The following is a 14,154-nucleotide window of genomic DNA, read 5'->3' on the forward strand; positions in this document are numbered from 1 at the left end:
AGAGAGTCTTCCATCCACTCAGTCACTCCCCAAATGGCCATCAACGGACGGAGCTGTGCCGAACCAAAGCCAGGAGCCAGAAGCTTCTTCCAGGTCTCCCACAAGGGTGCAGGGACCCAAGGGCTTGGGCCATCTTCTACTGCTTTCCCAGGCCATAGCAGAGAGCTGGATCGCCAGTGTAGCAGCCAGAACTCAAACCAGTGCCCATATGGGATGCTGGCACTGCGGGCAGCAGCTCTATGAGCTACACCACCATGCTGGCCCCTGTTTTACATTATTATATGGAATGGGTATAACAATGTAAGAGTAGTCAAGGTGCTAGTTCCCCAGGTCCTTATCACACACACAAAAGTGTGAGACATAAAGGTCCAGATGAAGGCAACATGCATTGTGGGATGTCTCTAGCTGAGAAGGCAGTTCTAGTTTGCAGCTCTATTCTACAGGTGGGACTGAGATTGGGAGGATGGGGTGGGATGGGGCAGGGCAGGAAATCTCATCGCAACTGGGAAGGCAATGAGAAACTGACTCTTGATAGCTTCCCAGAGGAGCCAAGGAGGTGGCTGGGAAATGGCCCCAGGGCAGCACCTTATAGATGCTATGATGCTTCAGTAATCAAGATTATGGTGCAAAGACATCATAAAGATCCACAAGAGTACAAAGCTCAACTTTCACATTTATGCTCAATTGATTTTCCAGGAAGGCACCAAGCTACTCAATGGGAAAAAGGATAACCTTCTCAATATGGGTTCTGGGACAACTGGATATCTACCACACACAAAAAAAGCTTTGACCTTCAACTCATCCCACAATCAACAGTTACCTCAAAATGGATCCCTAAGTCCAAATGTAGGAGCTAAGACTGTAAACTTTCTAAAACATAGGGATAGGAGTCGGGGTGGGGGTGGGGGTGGCTCTCTGAGAACCTTGTCTCTCAATTCTTGTCAGGCCTGGTGTGAGTTAACCGAACATTGAAACAGAGGTCAAAGAGCATAGCTATGTAGTAAAACATTAATAACAGTAGCAGGTTATGACCATACCTTGTGTTTTGCTTAATGGTTTAGTCAATAAAAAGATGATGCCAGAATATTTAAGAAGGATGAAATAATGACAGTTCCAACTGAAAGATCAGATGGGTAGCCCTAAATACAGGACAAGCTATAATTACTTGTTAATGGAATATTGTGTCAAAGAATATAATACACAGATATTGTTGACAGTAGCAGGCAAAATGAGAGATAATAATGCAATAATATTTAGTAACTGTTTTTTCTGCTGGACTTCATTCAGCAAACACTGCACCTGCATCATGTGAGTGGGGTGCTTGTCTTCAGGAATCTACATTTAGGAGGAATCGGTTTAGTTTCATGAGGGTTAAGACTTCAGATTGGAGTGAGATTTTCATAAATTCATAGAGATAGATGCCTTGAACTACTGACATTCGCATTATCCAATCTAGAGTTTACAAAATTATATTTTTTGCCATTTGAGAGGTTTGCAAAAATTAAGTGTCCTGAGGTTACCCAGAATGGGAGGCTGAATAAGGGCACCTCAAAAATGCCCATGCCCTAACTCATAGACCCTATAGGGAGTGTTACTTTGTAAATATGATTAAGTAAAGGACCTTGAGCTGGAGAGATAATCTTGAACTGCCTGGGGAGCCTGATGTTATTACAGGGTTTCTGCTATGAGAGAACAGTGAGGACAAGTGTAAGACAAATGGAGTACTGGGAGAAAGTGGTTAAGAGCAGAATGTGCAGGCAGTGTCTAAAGGCTGGAAGAGGCAAGGAGTAGATTCTTTCCTGATTACCCAGAAGGAACCATTCTATGAATGCCTTGATGTTAGCCCTATAATCATATGGGGACTTTTAACTCCAGAACTATGAGAAAATAAACATGCACTGTTTTAAGCTATGAATTGTGTGGCCCTTTGTTATAGAAAACACAAGGTAACAAGTGTGCCCAGGAAATGCTCCCCTTCTGTAGTTTCAGTGTCAGAGTAGGTTGCAGGGTCTATCACTCAGCACTCAGAGTATGTGGTTGTTCTTTTCTTGCTGAGATTTCTTATGATGAGGTGGGTTTTATAGCAAGTTCCAGTTCTTCTTTGAAGAGCCAGCAAAAGCCTTTGCAAAATTATATGGTTTAAAATTTTTTTCCCAAATTTACAACTACAAGGGGAATTTCTGTTTTGTTTTTATTTTTTCAGTTGCCCACATACGTGATTTCATTGGGTTTAGGCAAATTTTTAATTACTCTTTGGCTAATTTTTAAGGATAATCTTTAAGACTAGCTAGAATTTAATTTAAAACAATGCAAACATTTTGTTGAGACAGACTCAGTGGGTCCTAAAACTATCTTGGCTATTTTAAAATCTGTACCAGTGTTGTGGCACAGCAAGTTAAGCTACCATCTGTGATGCCATCATCCCATATGGGTACTGGCTTAAGTCCTGGCTGCTCCACTTCCGATCCAGCATCCTGCTAATGGCCTGGGAAAGCAGCAAAAAATGGCCCAAGTGCTTGGGCCCCTATCCCTATGTGGGAGATCTGGATGAAGCTTTTGGCTCCTTGCTTTGGCCTGGGCCAGCCTTGGCGGTTGTGGCCATTTGGGAAGTAATAATAATGTGAATAATAATACACATATAATATACTATAAGTAATAATAATAATGAAGTGGCTGAAAGATCTATCTCTCCCTATCTTTCTCCCTGTAACTCTGCCTTTCAGATAGATACATAAATATTTTTAAGACATCGTTTTTCCTGTAGGGATTTTATTGTGTTACACAGTTGCCCACAACCAACATATAATCTATGTTGTAGCTTCCAACTAATGGGCTCATTTTTGCCACCAATAAATCCTGATACAATAATCATAGATTTTCCTTTTTTGAAATCCCTACAGTAGATTTACAATTCATACAGCTGAAACAAAAAAAAACAATCATTTTTATGCACAAGATTGTCATTTCCCTAAAGCTCTGTGATTTACATAAGCCAAAGGTAACAGATTATACATATTCAAATTTCAGAATTATAGTGATTATTTAGGTTTCCTGATAGAGTTTCAGAAACAGAAAAGGAGAGCCATCAATTCTGTTTGGGGCAGACAAGTTGTATTACAGTTTCAAGAGAGATTTTTTTTTCTTGCTTTACAAGACTTCACCTGTGCACACTGCTGGGGCATAAGCAGGAAACTGTATCAGTCAGAGCAACTGTCTAGGAAGAGAAATTGGGCTGTCTGGACCACAGTCAAGAGGTGGATTCCCACTGTGTCTAGCATTGTTGGTTGTTCTCAAACAACCTTCAGGAAACTGGAACTGTAGAAAGGCCTAGAGCCATGATACTTCAAATGGAAAAGGAAGAAAAGGTCTTGAAAAGCCACCTGCACTTGTTTTCCACTATAACCGCAGCATCTAGAACAATGCTTGACTTATGGAAGACACTCAGTGTTTGTGGAATGTATGCTGGCATGTGTGCATGAATGAATGTGAAAGGGTTTGTTTCCTGAATATTTTTCTAATAATTAATTATATGGGAGCAGGTATTTGGCTTGTCAAGATGTTCTCAAGCCATGACACAGTGCCTGGGTTCAATGCCCACCTCTGCTTCTAACTCTAGCTTCCGGATAATGTGAACCTTAAAAGTAGAGATGATGACTTATGTAATTACATCTCTTGCCACCCATGTGAGAGACCTGGATTGAGTTGGTGACTCTTGCTTCAGCCCTAGTCAAGGTCTGTTGCAAGCATTTGGATTGGGCTCTCTCTCTCTGTTTCTCAAATTAAAAAAAAAAAAGAAAGTTATGCCTAAATGGCACTCAGTTTATTTACTCCTAATGGAATCATTATCATTATAAACAAATATTTGAGGTTTCAGGTTGTATAAGACACTTTATCAAGCAAATAATATTTTCATTGTTGAATTCTATTTAGTGGAGCATTAAGTCATTGACCATAATGTAAATTGAAAATGTTATCTCAAAAGTATGCTAAACTGATCTTCAGTATATAAAGAGAATTGAAAATGAACCTTGATGTGAATGGAAGGGGAGAGGGAGTGGGAAAGGGCAGGGTTGCGGGTGGGAGGGACGTTATGGGGGGGAAGCCATTGTAATCCATAAGCTGTACTTTGGAAATTTATATTCATTAAATAAAAGTTTGAAAGCAAAAAAAATTTATTAAAAATTAAAAAAATTTTCTCTGAGGGCATGGAACACATAACAATTGGTTATTCTTTAGTAATGAGGAATCATATTATGGTTTGATATGTTTCACAACAGCTAATTGTTTCTGAGGCTTCATTGCAGACTGAATGGTCTGTGAGGGCAGAGAGCAGAGTGTTTGGCCCCAAAAGACTCCAGCACTGCCATAGAGACAAGTCATCAGGGAAAGAAGGTAGTTATCTCTGACCAGTACACATCGTATAATAGTCTTCTTCAAATATGAGTTTAAATTTTTGATTAGCATTTGATATAGGCAAAGAATATGGTAAATATACCAACTATACCCTAAGTCTTCAGTATCAATTTTTCATGGCACCATTCTAACTATTTTTTTTTTTTTGATAGGAACCAGGCTTTATTATCAATGATTACAGAGCACAGGAGAGTGAGGCTCATGAGTGGAGGGCCTGCCACTTGTCCAGGGGGCCACGATTGGGGATGTACTTGACCCCGCAGCCGTCCGGGATGAGCCGCTTCTCCGCCACCATGTCTTCAAATTCATCAGCGTTAAACTTGGTAAAGCCCCACTTCTTTGAGATGTGGATCTTCTGGCGGCCAGGGAACTTGAACTTGGCCCTGCGTAGGGCCTCAACCACATGTTCCTTGTTCTGCAGCTTGGTGCGGATGGACATGATGACTTGGCCAATGTGAACTCTGGCAACTGTGCCTTGGGGCTTTCCAAAAGCACCCCGCATACCTGTCTGCAGCCTGTCAGCACCAGCACAGGACAACATCTTGTTGATTCGGATGACATGGAAGGGGTGGAGCCGCACTCGGATATGAAAGCCATCTTTGCCACAGCTTTTTACCATGTATTTGTTGGCACAAATACGGGCAGCCTCCAGGGCTTCAGAAGAGAGCTGCTCATATTCATCCGTCGGACACCATGTGGCCACACAGTGGAAACTCATCCACTTTTGCCTTCTTCCGGCCCAGATCAAAGATGCGGATCTTGGCATCAGGGACACCTCGGCAGAAGCGAGACTTAGGGTACGGCTTGTTCTTAAAATACCGGTAACACCGGCCGGGGCGGCGGCCCATGGCGACACCAGGGTCTTCGGTGGCGTGCCGAAGGAAAAAGACCATTCTAACTATTTTTAAGTGGTATTAAGTATGTTCACAATGCTGTGCAACCACTATCACTATCCATTCCCAGAACTCTTTCACCATCTCAAATGGAAACTCTATACCCAATAAATAGTTCTCCTCTTGCCGCAGCCTCTGATAAGCTCTGTTCCACGTTCAGCCTGTGAATTTGCATAATATAGGTACCCAGTATAAGTGGGGCCATTTAATATCTTCCCTTTTATGTCTGCTTATTTCATTTAGCAAATATTTTCAGGCTGTTGCATCATGTGTTAGGATTTTATCCCTTTTTATGGCTTAATAATATTCCATTGTTTGTAAATGCTACATATTTTTTAATCTACTCACTGCACTTGGGTTGTTTGCACATTTTGTCTATTGTGAATAACGTTGCTGTGAACATTAATGTACAAGTATCTAAGTCCCTGCTTTCAATCCTTTTGTGTCTATTCCTAAAAGTGAAATTACTGGATCATATGGTAATTGTATATTTAACTTTGTAGGCAATTGCCAAACTGGTTTCCATGGTGGTTGCATCATTTTACATTTTCACTGCCCACACAGGGCTTCAGAATATCTCTACTCATTAACACTTGCTATTTTCATTGTTTGAATAATAGCCCAATAGGTGGGAGATGGTATCTCATTGTGGTTTCAATTTGCATTTTTTGGCTTTGTAATTTTTAGTGGTAACTTTCACTGGATGTTTGCTATGCATTAGGCACTTTCCTAAGTGTTTCATTTGCGACACTAAATTAACCCCTCCGGTAAACGTGTGAAGTAGAGAATTTTATCCTTTCTCTACAGAGCAGACTAACAGAAGTCAGGTTCACATGGTGAATGAAAGAGGAAACGAGGCTTCAACTCTCAATGCTATGGTTTGAACACCATTTGTCCCGTTTGAAACTCGAGTTGAAATTTAATCACCATCTTGAGATATAAGATGTGCACATAATCTGACTATGGTGTTTTGAGGTGGGGGCCTTTGCAAGGTGACTAAGATTAGATAAATTCATCAGAATAGGGTCTCTATGATTGAACCTTACTGGCTTTTGAAGAAGAGAGGAAGAAATCAGAGGAGATACATACATGGTCTTCCTGTCTCACCATATTTTGCCTGTCTCTCACCACCTCAAACTGCTAGCAAAGCCTGCATCAGTACAGCCCCTGAATCTTAAACCAGAGCTGTAGGCCAAAACAAACCCATTTCCCTTTATAATGTACCCAGTCTCTGGTGGTGTTGTTATCAACAGAAAACAGAGCAGGACACCAGTCTGTCTCCTTTGTTCATGCTTCTGGCTGTTTTTGTGTTTCTTCCACTGCACTGAGCCCAGGAGCAGGGCAGTCATGGCTTACTGTTTCTTCACTCAGTCGGGTAATCTGTGATTGGCTGGTGTCTGCCCCTTCCCCAAGCAAGGCAGGTTCCTCAGCCGTTTGTGACTGCTATGACCCGTACAGAGGTCAACCCGGAGGCTCTAGTTCAACATCTGTGCCGGCCTGCGGCACAATGAACTGGGTTTTCCTGAAACAGAGAGTGGGAATGCGGGGACAAGGACGCAAAGAATGGAGCCAAGACAAGTCCTGATCAAGGCTCGTTTATTGAACAAATCCAGTAGTATTTAAACATGACCAGTTGTTTATAAGAAGGAGCACAAAAGATTTACATATCAAAAAGGCTTTTAAGGTTACAAAGAGTTCCCAATAAGGTTCTTAATTATTGATTACAAGGGTACAATAAAACACTTAGGTGATAAATGCAGGTTACAGGTGTGACTGATTATCTGTATCATCTCTTGTGAAAGATTTAGGTTCTTCCTGCCTCTTCCCAGAATCTCCCTAGCCCAATTGTCTGTGCCCAGGAAGTCTCCATTCATATGTTTAAGTGTAAACAAAGGGAGTGACTACCTGTGGCTGCCCACAAACATCAGTCAGGAACATGTACTGTGGAAAATGTTGAGCACCTTTCTTTAAAAAAATTATTTTATTTATTTGAAAGGCAGAGTTACAGAAAGAGAGGGAGAGATAATGAGAGAGATCTTCCATCTGCTGATTCACTCCCCAAATGGCTACAGCAGCCAGAGCTGGGCCAGGCCAAAGCTGGGAGCCAGGAACTTCCTCTGGGTCTTTCATGTGGGTGCAGCAGCACAAGAACTTGGGCCGTCTTTTGCTGCTTTCGCAGGTACATTAGCAGGGAGCTGGATCACAAGTGGAGCAGCCGGGTGCCCATATGAGATGCCAGCACTGTAATTTTTAGCTGCTATACCACAATGCCAGCCCCAGTCCTGTGCACCTTTCTTTTGTTCATAAGTGTGAATGGGAAGTCAAAGTAAAACCATCTTAAACCAGAAGGAAAAAATCCTTCATAGGTTGCTGAGTGATTGCAAAGCTAAAGGTGGAGAAATGGGAGGAATGTTTCTACATCAAAACATATTTTATACTGTTTCCTTTAAAAAACAGCCTAATCAGTAAGACCATTTACCATGAGCTATAATCAGCACAAGATATATTTTTTAAAAATATTTGAGAAATCAGGGCCGACGCTGTGACACAGCAGGTTAAAGCTCTGGACTGATGCGCCAGCATCCCATGTGGGGGCCGGTTCTAGTCCTGGCTGCTCCACTTCTGACCCAGTTCTCTGCTGTGGCCTGGAAAAGGAAGAGAAGAAGACCCAAGTCCTTGGGCCCCTGCACCCATGTGGAAGACCCAGGAGAAGCTCCTGGCTCCTGGCTTCAGATCAGGTCAGCTCCCGGCCTTGCAGCCATCTGGGGAGTGAAGCAGCAGATGGAAGACTCTCTCTCTGTCTACCTCTCTCTGTAACTCTGACTTTCAAATAAATAAAATAAATCTTTTTTAAAAATTTGAGAAATCACAAGATAGTCACACTATTCTCTACTTTTTTAAGGATTTTGCATATTATGATAAGATTTCAGTTGCTGTGCTGGGGAGCAATCTTTCTGTTTTTCAACTAATTGTATATCAATACTGTTCCCACAAACAGATAAGACACAGGCCAAAGCGCACTACATGAGGAAGCAGCCAGACATCACAGAAGGCATGCGTTTCTATGTGACTCAAAATGTTCATATGTTAAATACATCACTCTTAGGAATAACCTATATTTCTGCCTATATCTGCCTTCCACCTCAATTAAGTTACTTGGTAATCCATTACATTAAAGAACCATAATTCCATACTTTGTTCCTTGTCATGATAAAGATTTACTTGGCTCTGTATTAGTATCTGCCTAACCATCGCTCATGAGATTTTATTTTAAAATAGCAACTGTGTTGGGGAGCAATCTTTCTGTTTTTCAACTAATTATATATCAATACTGTTCCCCCAACAGATAAGACACAGGCCCAAAGCACACTACATGAGGAAGCAGCCAGACATCACAGAAGGCATGCGTACGATTCTGGTGGACTGGCTTGTGGAGGTTGGCGAGGAGTATAAACTTCGAGCAGAGACCCTGTATCTGGCTGTCAACTTCCTGGACAGGTTTCTGTCCTGCATGTCTGTCCTCAGGGGGAAATTACAGCTCGTGGGAACAGCAGCTATTCTCCTGGCCTCGTGAGTGTTCTGTTTAACATGAATAATGTGAAAGTACCGCCTGTCAAAACACTGGATTTTTCCCCACACGTTTATTAAGCAAGAGCAGTGCATGATAATTAAACCTATTCACGCTGCCTTTGATGAGAGATCGTCATCTTTACAGGCTTTCCTGAGAAACTGAATCTATGTACATGTTCACTGCTCTATTCAGCTGTCTGAGATTCATACCACAAGTTGAATATCATGACTGAGGCAGCCGTCAGCTTGAATTCTAAGTCAACCACTTTGACTGTATTCTAGAACAGATTTGGTTACATACGAGCTGTCTTCATGATCTGGTAAAGGACCCATCATAACCGTTCGTTTGGTTACAGTGAATGAACTGCTCCATCTGGTTCCTGCTCCCATCGGCGGTGCGTACGGTTGTGTGGGAGAGGAGAGCTGGGTTGTGGCTGAGCTGCCTTGAACTGACCTGTTGTCGATTCCCCTTTCTGGGCTTCTGGTTGCTAACATTGTGGTTAATGATAAGTAAAAACTTCCGAAATTTTCCTACAGAAACTGGAAACAGAAGCAGAAGGAAAGAGTTGCTGACAGGGAAAGAGTGAGGAATCTTTAGAAAGCTAATGGAAAATGGAATTAATAGATAATGTGTATTTCCCATGAACTTTTTGAAGCCCTGTTGTATCTCATTACCTTTCTCTTGGCTTCACAGCATCGCTGGCTAATTCAATAGAGGAAGTTCAATGTGATCTTTGTAAAAATAAAAGGCCTATGGAAATGTTTATATCGTATTTCTCATAGCTTTCTCCTCCACAAAATGATTTGTGGTCTGCAGAATGAACACAGATTTTACCCGAGTGTCTGCCATTCAGAATCTTTCAGTGAATCAGAGGCCAAAACGGAAACGTCTCTGCTGGAACTGAGTTCTCTTACTGCTGCTAGAAGTAGATATGGATGTCTTTGTAATGCTCTTGTTCGTGGACTAGATACTAGCTCCTAACATTTTCCCCAGTACCATTTATAGTAGAATATGCATTCAGAAGAAAGTCTGCAAGGCCTATGCTGGTAGCCCAGGAAGAAGACCCAAAGTTCCAAGCTTCATTTCTAAAAGCTCTTTTCCTTTCCCAGGAAATACGAAGAGATATATCCGCCCGAAGTAGACGAGTTCGTCTATATTACCGATGACACGTACACAAAATGACAACTGTTAAGAATGGAACACCTACTCCTGAAAGTCCTGGCTTTTGATCTGACAGTGCCAACCACCAACCAGTTTCTCCTGCAGTACATGAGGCGTCAGGGAGTGTGCATCAGAACTGAGAACCTGGCCAAGGTATCCCGCAGGACTGCCAGCAATTTCCCATGCCGAGAAGACTGAAGAGCAGCCAAGCCCAATCAGCTTTCAGTTTTCCTCAATTTCTTCCTTTTTTATTTTTCTTTCCTTTCCTTCCTTCCTTCCTCCTTCCTTCCTTCCTTCCTTCCTCCTTCCTTCCTTCCTTCCTTCCTTCCTCTCTCTCTCCCCCTCTCTGCCTCTCCTCTCTCCTCTTCCTCTCCCTCCCCCCTCCTCTCCCATCTCCCATCTCTCTCACATCTTTCTGATGTGTTGTCGGAGTTGAGAGGCTAGTATGTTGTTGACAATTTGTGCATCTATGTTCACTAGAGATATTGGTCTATAGTTTTCTTTCTCTGTTGTATCTTTTTCAGGTTTAGGAATTAAGGTGATGCTGGCTTCATAGAAGGAATTTGGGAGAATTCCTTCCCTTTCAACTGTTTTTAATAGATTAAGAAGAATTAATTTTTCCTTAAATGTCTGGTAGAATTCAGCAGTGAAACCATCTGGTCTTGGGCTTTTCTTTATTGGGAGGGTCTTTATTACTGATTAAATCTCTTTCTTGGTTATTGGTCTGTTTAGATTTCCTATGTCTTCATTGCTCAAATTTAGTTGGTTGTTTGTGTCCAGGAATCTACCCATTTCTTATAAGTTTCCCAATTTGTTGATACACAACTGTTTGTAGTAATTCCTGATGATTCTTTTCATTTCTGTGGTTATCTGTTGTTACATTTCCTTTTTCATTTCTGATTTAATTGATTTGAATCTTTTCCATTTTTTTAGTTAGTTGGGCCAATGGTGTATCAATTTTGTTTGTTTGTTTGTTTGTTTTCAAAAAAACAGCTCTTTGTTTCATTGATCTTTTGTATTTTTTATTTCAATTTTGTTTATTTCTTCTCTAATTTTAATTATTTCTTTTCTCCTACTAATTTTGGGTTTGGTTTGTTGTTTTTTCTAAGTCCTTGAGATGCATTGATAACTCATTTATTTGGTGTCTTTGCAATTTCCTTGCACCTTTACTGGGAGATTTTCTGCCATCACATTTTTTCATAAAGATAACTGTCTCTGTTTCTGTGTGCAGCACATCTTTAAGCATCTTTTGTAAGGCTGCATGAGTGTTGAGAAATTCTTTCAATTTTTGTTTGTTATGGAACGTCTTTATTCCACCTTCATTCATAAATGAGAGCTTTGCAGGTTACAATATTCTGGGTTGACAGTTGTTTTTTTTTTTTCTCTTTCTCTCTCTCTTAAGACTTGGACTGGCCGGCGCCGTGGCTCAATAGTCTAATCCTCCCCCTAGCGGCGCCAGCACACCAGGTTCTAGTCCCAGTTGGGGCGCCGGATTCTGTCCCGGTTGCCCCTCTTCCAGGCCAGCTCTCTGCTATGGCCCGGGAGTACAGTGGAGGATGACCCAGGTGCTTGGGCCCTGCACCCGCATGGGAGACCAGGAGAAGCACCTGGCTCCTGCCTTCGGATCAGCGCAATGCACCAGCCGCGGCGGCCATTGGAGGGTGAACCAACAGCAAAAGGAAGACTTTTCTCTCTGTCTCTCTCTCACTGTCCACTCTGCCTGTCAAAAAAAAAAAAAAAAAAAGACTTGGACTATGTGTTGCCATTCTCTCCTAGTCTGTAGTGTTTCTTTTGAGAAATCAGCTGTGAGTCCAATTGGAAATCTTCTAAAAGTAACCTGGTGTTTTTCTACTGCACATTTTACAATATTTTCTTTATGTTTTCCTGTGGAGAGTTTGGCTACAACATATCATAGTGAAGATGTTTTCTGGTCACATCTGTTAGGAGTTCTGTGTTCTTCCTGTACATGGACATCCCGTTCTTTCTCCAAAATTGGGAAGTTTTCTGTGATTATTTCACTAAATAAGACTTCTAATCCATTCCCTCTTTTCATGCCTTATGGAACTCCTAAGACCCCTATGTTGGGTCGTTTGATAGTATTCCATAAATCTCTTACTTTTTAAAAAAAAAATTCTAATTTCTTCTTTCCTTCTCCTTCTTATTCTGGTTTGACTAAAATTTCCAAAGATTTGTCTTCTAGCTCAGATATTCTTTCTTCTGCCTCACCAAGTCTGTTGTTAAGGCTTTCTGCCAGACTTTGTATTTGATCTATTGAATTCTTCATTTCTAATATTTCATTTTTATATCTCTTTAAAATCTCAATTTCATGGGAAAAATGTTCATTCATGTCATATAAATTTCTTAATTCACGTATTTTATTCTGAGTAATTAATTCCCACAATTAATCTTTTGAATTCCATTTCTGGCATTTCACCAATCTCTTCATCTTCACATTGTAATACTGAAGTGTTGTTGTGTTCCTTTAGGGGTGTCATGTTGTCTTCCTTATTATTTTTTCTTAAATTTCTGTATTTATTTTTAGGCATTTGTGGAGATTTTTTTTCTCTGATGCTTTTCCTTTTTGGCTATGCCTCTGTGACTTAGTGAAGTGTCTGTTCTTTCAGTGAGTACCCAGAGGCGTGTGTAGGGTGTGGACAGGGAGCTCGGGTCAGAGCTTCACGGTGCAGCAAGTATCCAAGATGACACCCAAGTTGAGTTATGATCTGTTTTTTACCAGAGGGGAGGGTTTGATCAGCTCTGCTGGCATGGTTACATCCTTATCTCTTCTCTTCCAGAGTGATCAATGCCTGGGCACTAGCCCACAGTGGATGCAATACTCATCCACACTTACACAAGAATCACACCGAGGATCCATGCAGTCCTCAGTGTGAGCATGGATCCTGCCATGATAACCCATCGCAGGCAAAGAGGGAGCCCTGAGCATGTGGAGCCACCCAGAGCAACTGCCCAGAGACCCAGCCACACCCTGAGCTATCCCACACAGCCGCTGTGTTTCCACAGTCCCAGTACACAAGGCTCCCAGCTTAACAGGGTACTGAGGATCCACTCTGCCCTACCAGTCTGTCCAGTACACAGAGAGGCATTGATACTCCCAGAGCCATCTGCCTGTGGGTGCTGCATCTAGGCAGTTTGAGCTCCAAAGTCTGTGCTGTGTTGGGAGGCTGGAGGTGTCTCATAGTCCTACATGAGTGCCCAGTCCCCTACCAGTCTTCCCAACTAGACTCAGGTGTCTCCTCTCGGCTGGTTGCTGAGTGTATGGACATAAGCTGGTGCAGCAGTTACCTATGTCCAGAATGGTACCTGCCCTCTCTCAGCCAGTTGCTGGCCATCATTGTTTGGAGGATAGGGAGAAACGTGCCCCTTTCTTTTCTCTAAATTGGTGGGTACATTCTCCCCTACAGGGCTCCAGGCCAGACTCATGCCAGCCTCTCTCTGCAGCTCTATTGCCAGTGGCTGGAGCTGATGCAATCTGGTCTCACCTCTCTCTACAAAGCTGGTGCTCTGGAGGAAGAAGGATTTGAGTTCAGATCTTGACTTTGTCAATTTTGGGTACTATGCAGCTGAGAATATTAATGACCTCCTCTGAAACTCAGGTGTTTCTTCTTTGAAATGAGGCTAAGTCTTCCGTGGCAAAACACAAAAACAGCAACTAGCACATGGTTGCAATGTGGTAATAGTTTAATAGCTTAATAGCTCTTGGCTTCTGGGGCCCTATGTTGTGTCTGTACTTGTGCTGCACATCCACACCTCTGCAGAGACAATGTCCCTCTTCCTTTTTGAGGAATTTTACAGTCTTCTCTCTCACTTTTCCTTGAAATTGTACTCTCTCCACTTTTTTAAAACTAATCTCCCTCTAGTTTACAGCAGTAAGCTCCCTCCCTATTCCTGTCTTCAAGAGGTTTTCCTTTCAATACCAGCATGTTAGCTCCTATAGAAATAAACATTTTTATATTCATAAGATAGACACAGAAAATAAAGTAACATTAAGAAAGTGACTTCAGTGATCTCAGGAAAGGAGGTGCAGACAAAGTGTTTAGAGGCTGTTCTAATGTGATGGGTGTCTAAAAATAAGAACAGTGGCTGGGGGAAAGTCAA

At 41.9% G+C, this 14,154-nt stretch overlaps 2 protein-coding genes across 2 annotated transcripts; one reads left to right on the plus strand and one right to left on the minus strand.

Moving 5' to 3' along the window:
* Nucleotides 1–4,547: 4,547 nt before the first annotated feature.
* LOC100340442 (large ribosomal subunit protein uL16-like) lies at nucleotides 4,548–5,116 on the minus strand. The gene has a single exon (XM_008273571.5). The coding sequence runs from the start codon at nucleotides 5,030–5,032 to the stop codon at nucleotides 4,613–4,615; it is 420 nt and encodes a 139-aa protein (XP_008271793.4). The 5' UTR covers nucleotides 5,033–5,116; the 3' UTR covers nucleotides 4,548–4,612.
* A 3,542-nt stretch (nucleotides 5,117–8,658) lies between these two features.
* LOC127487173 (cyclin-A1) lies at nucleotides 8,659–10,185 on the plus strand. The gene is made up of 2 exons (XM_051831805.3): nucleotides 8,659–8,876; nucleotides 9,987–10,185. The coding sequence occupies exons 1-2, from the start codon at nucleotides 8,680–8,682 to the stop codon at nucleotides 10,057–10,059; spliced, it is 270 nt and encodes an 89-aa protein (XP_051687765.3). The 5' UTR covers nucleotides 8,659–8,679; the 3' UTR covers nucleotides 10,060–10,185.
* Nucleotides 10,186–14,154: the final 3,969 nt, after the last annotated feature.

The sequence above is a fragment of the Oryctolagus cuniculus genome, chromosome 9 (genome assembly GCF_051225735.1).
Source record: "Oryctolagus cuniculus isolate XC-2025 breed Fujian yellow rabbit chromosome 9, ASM5122573v1, whole genome shotgun sequence".
Classification (NCBI taxonomy): domain Eukaryota; kingdom Metazoa; phylum Chordata; class Mammalia; order Lagomorpha; family Leporidae; genus Oryctolagus; species Oryctolagus cuniculus.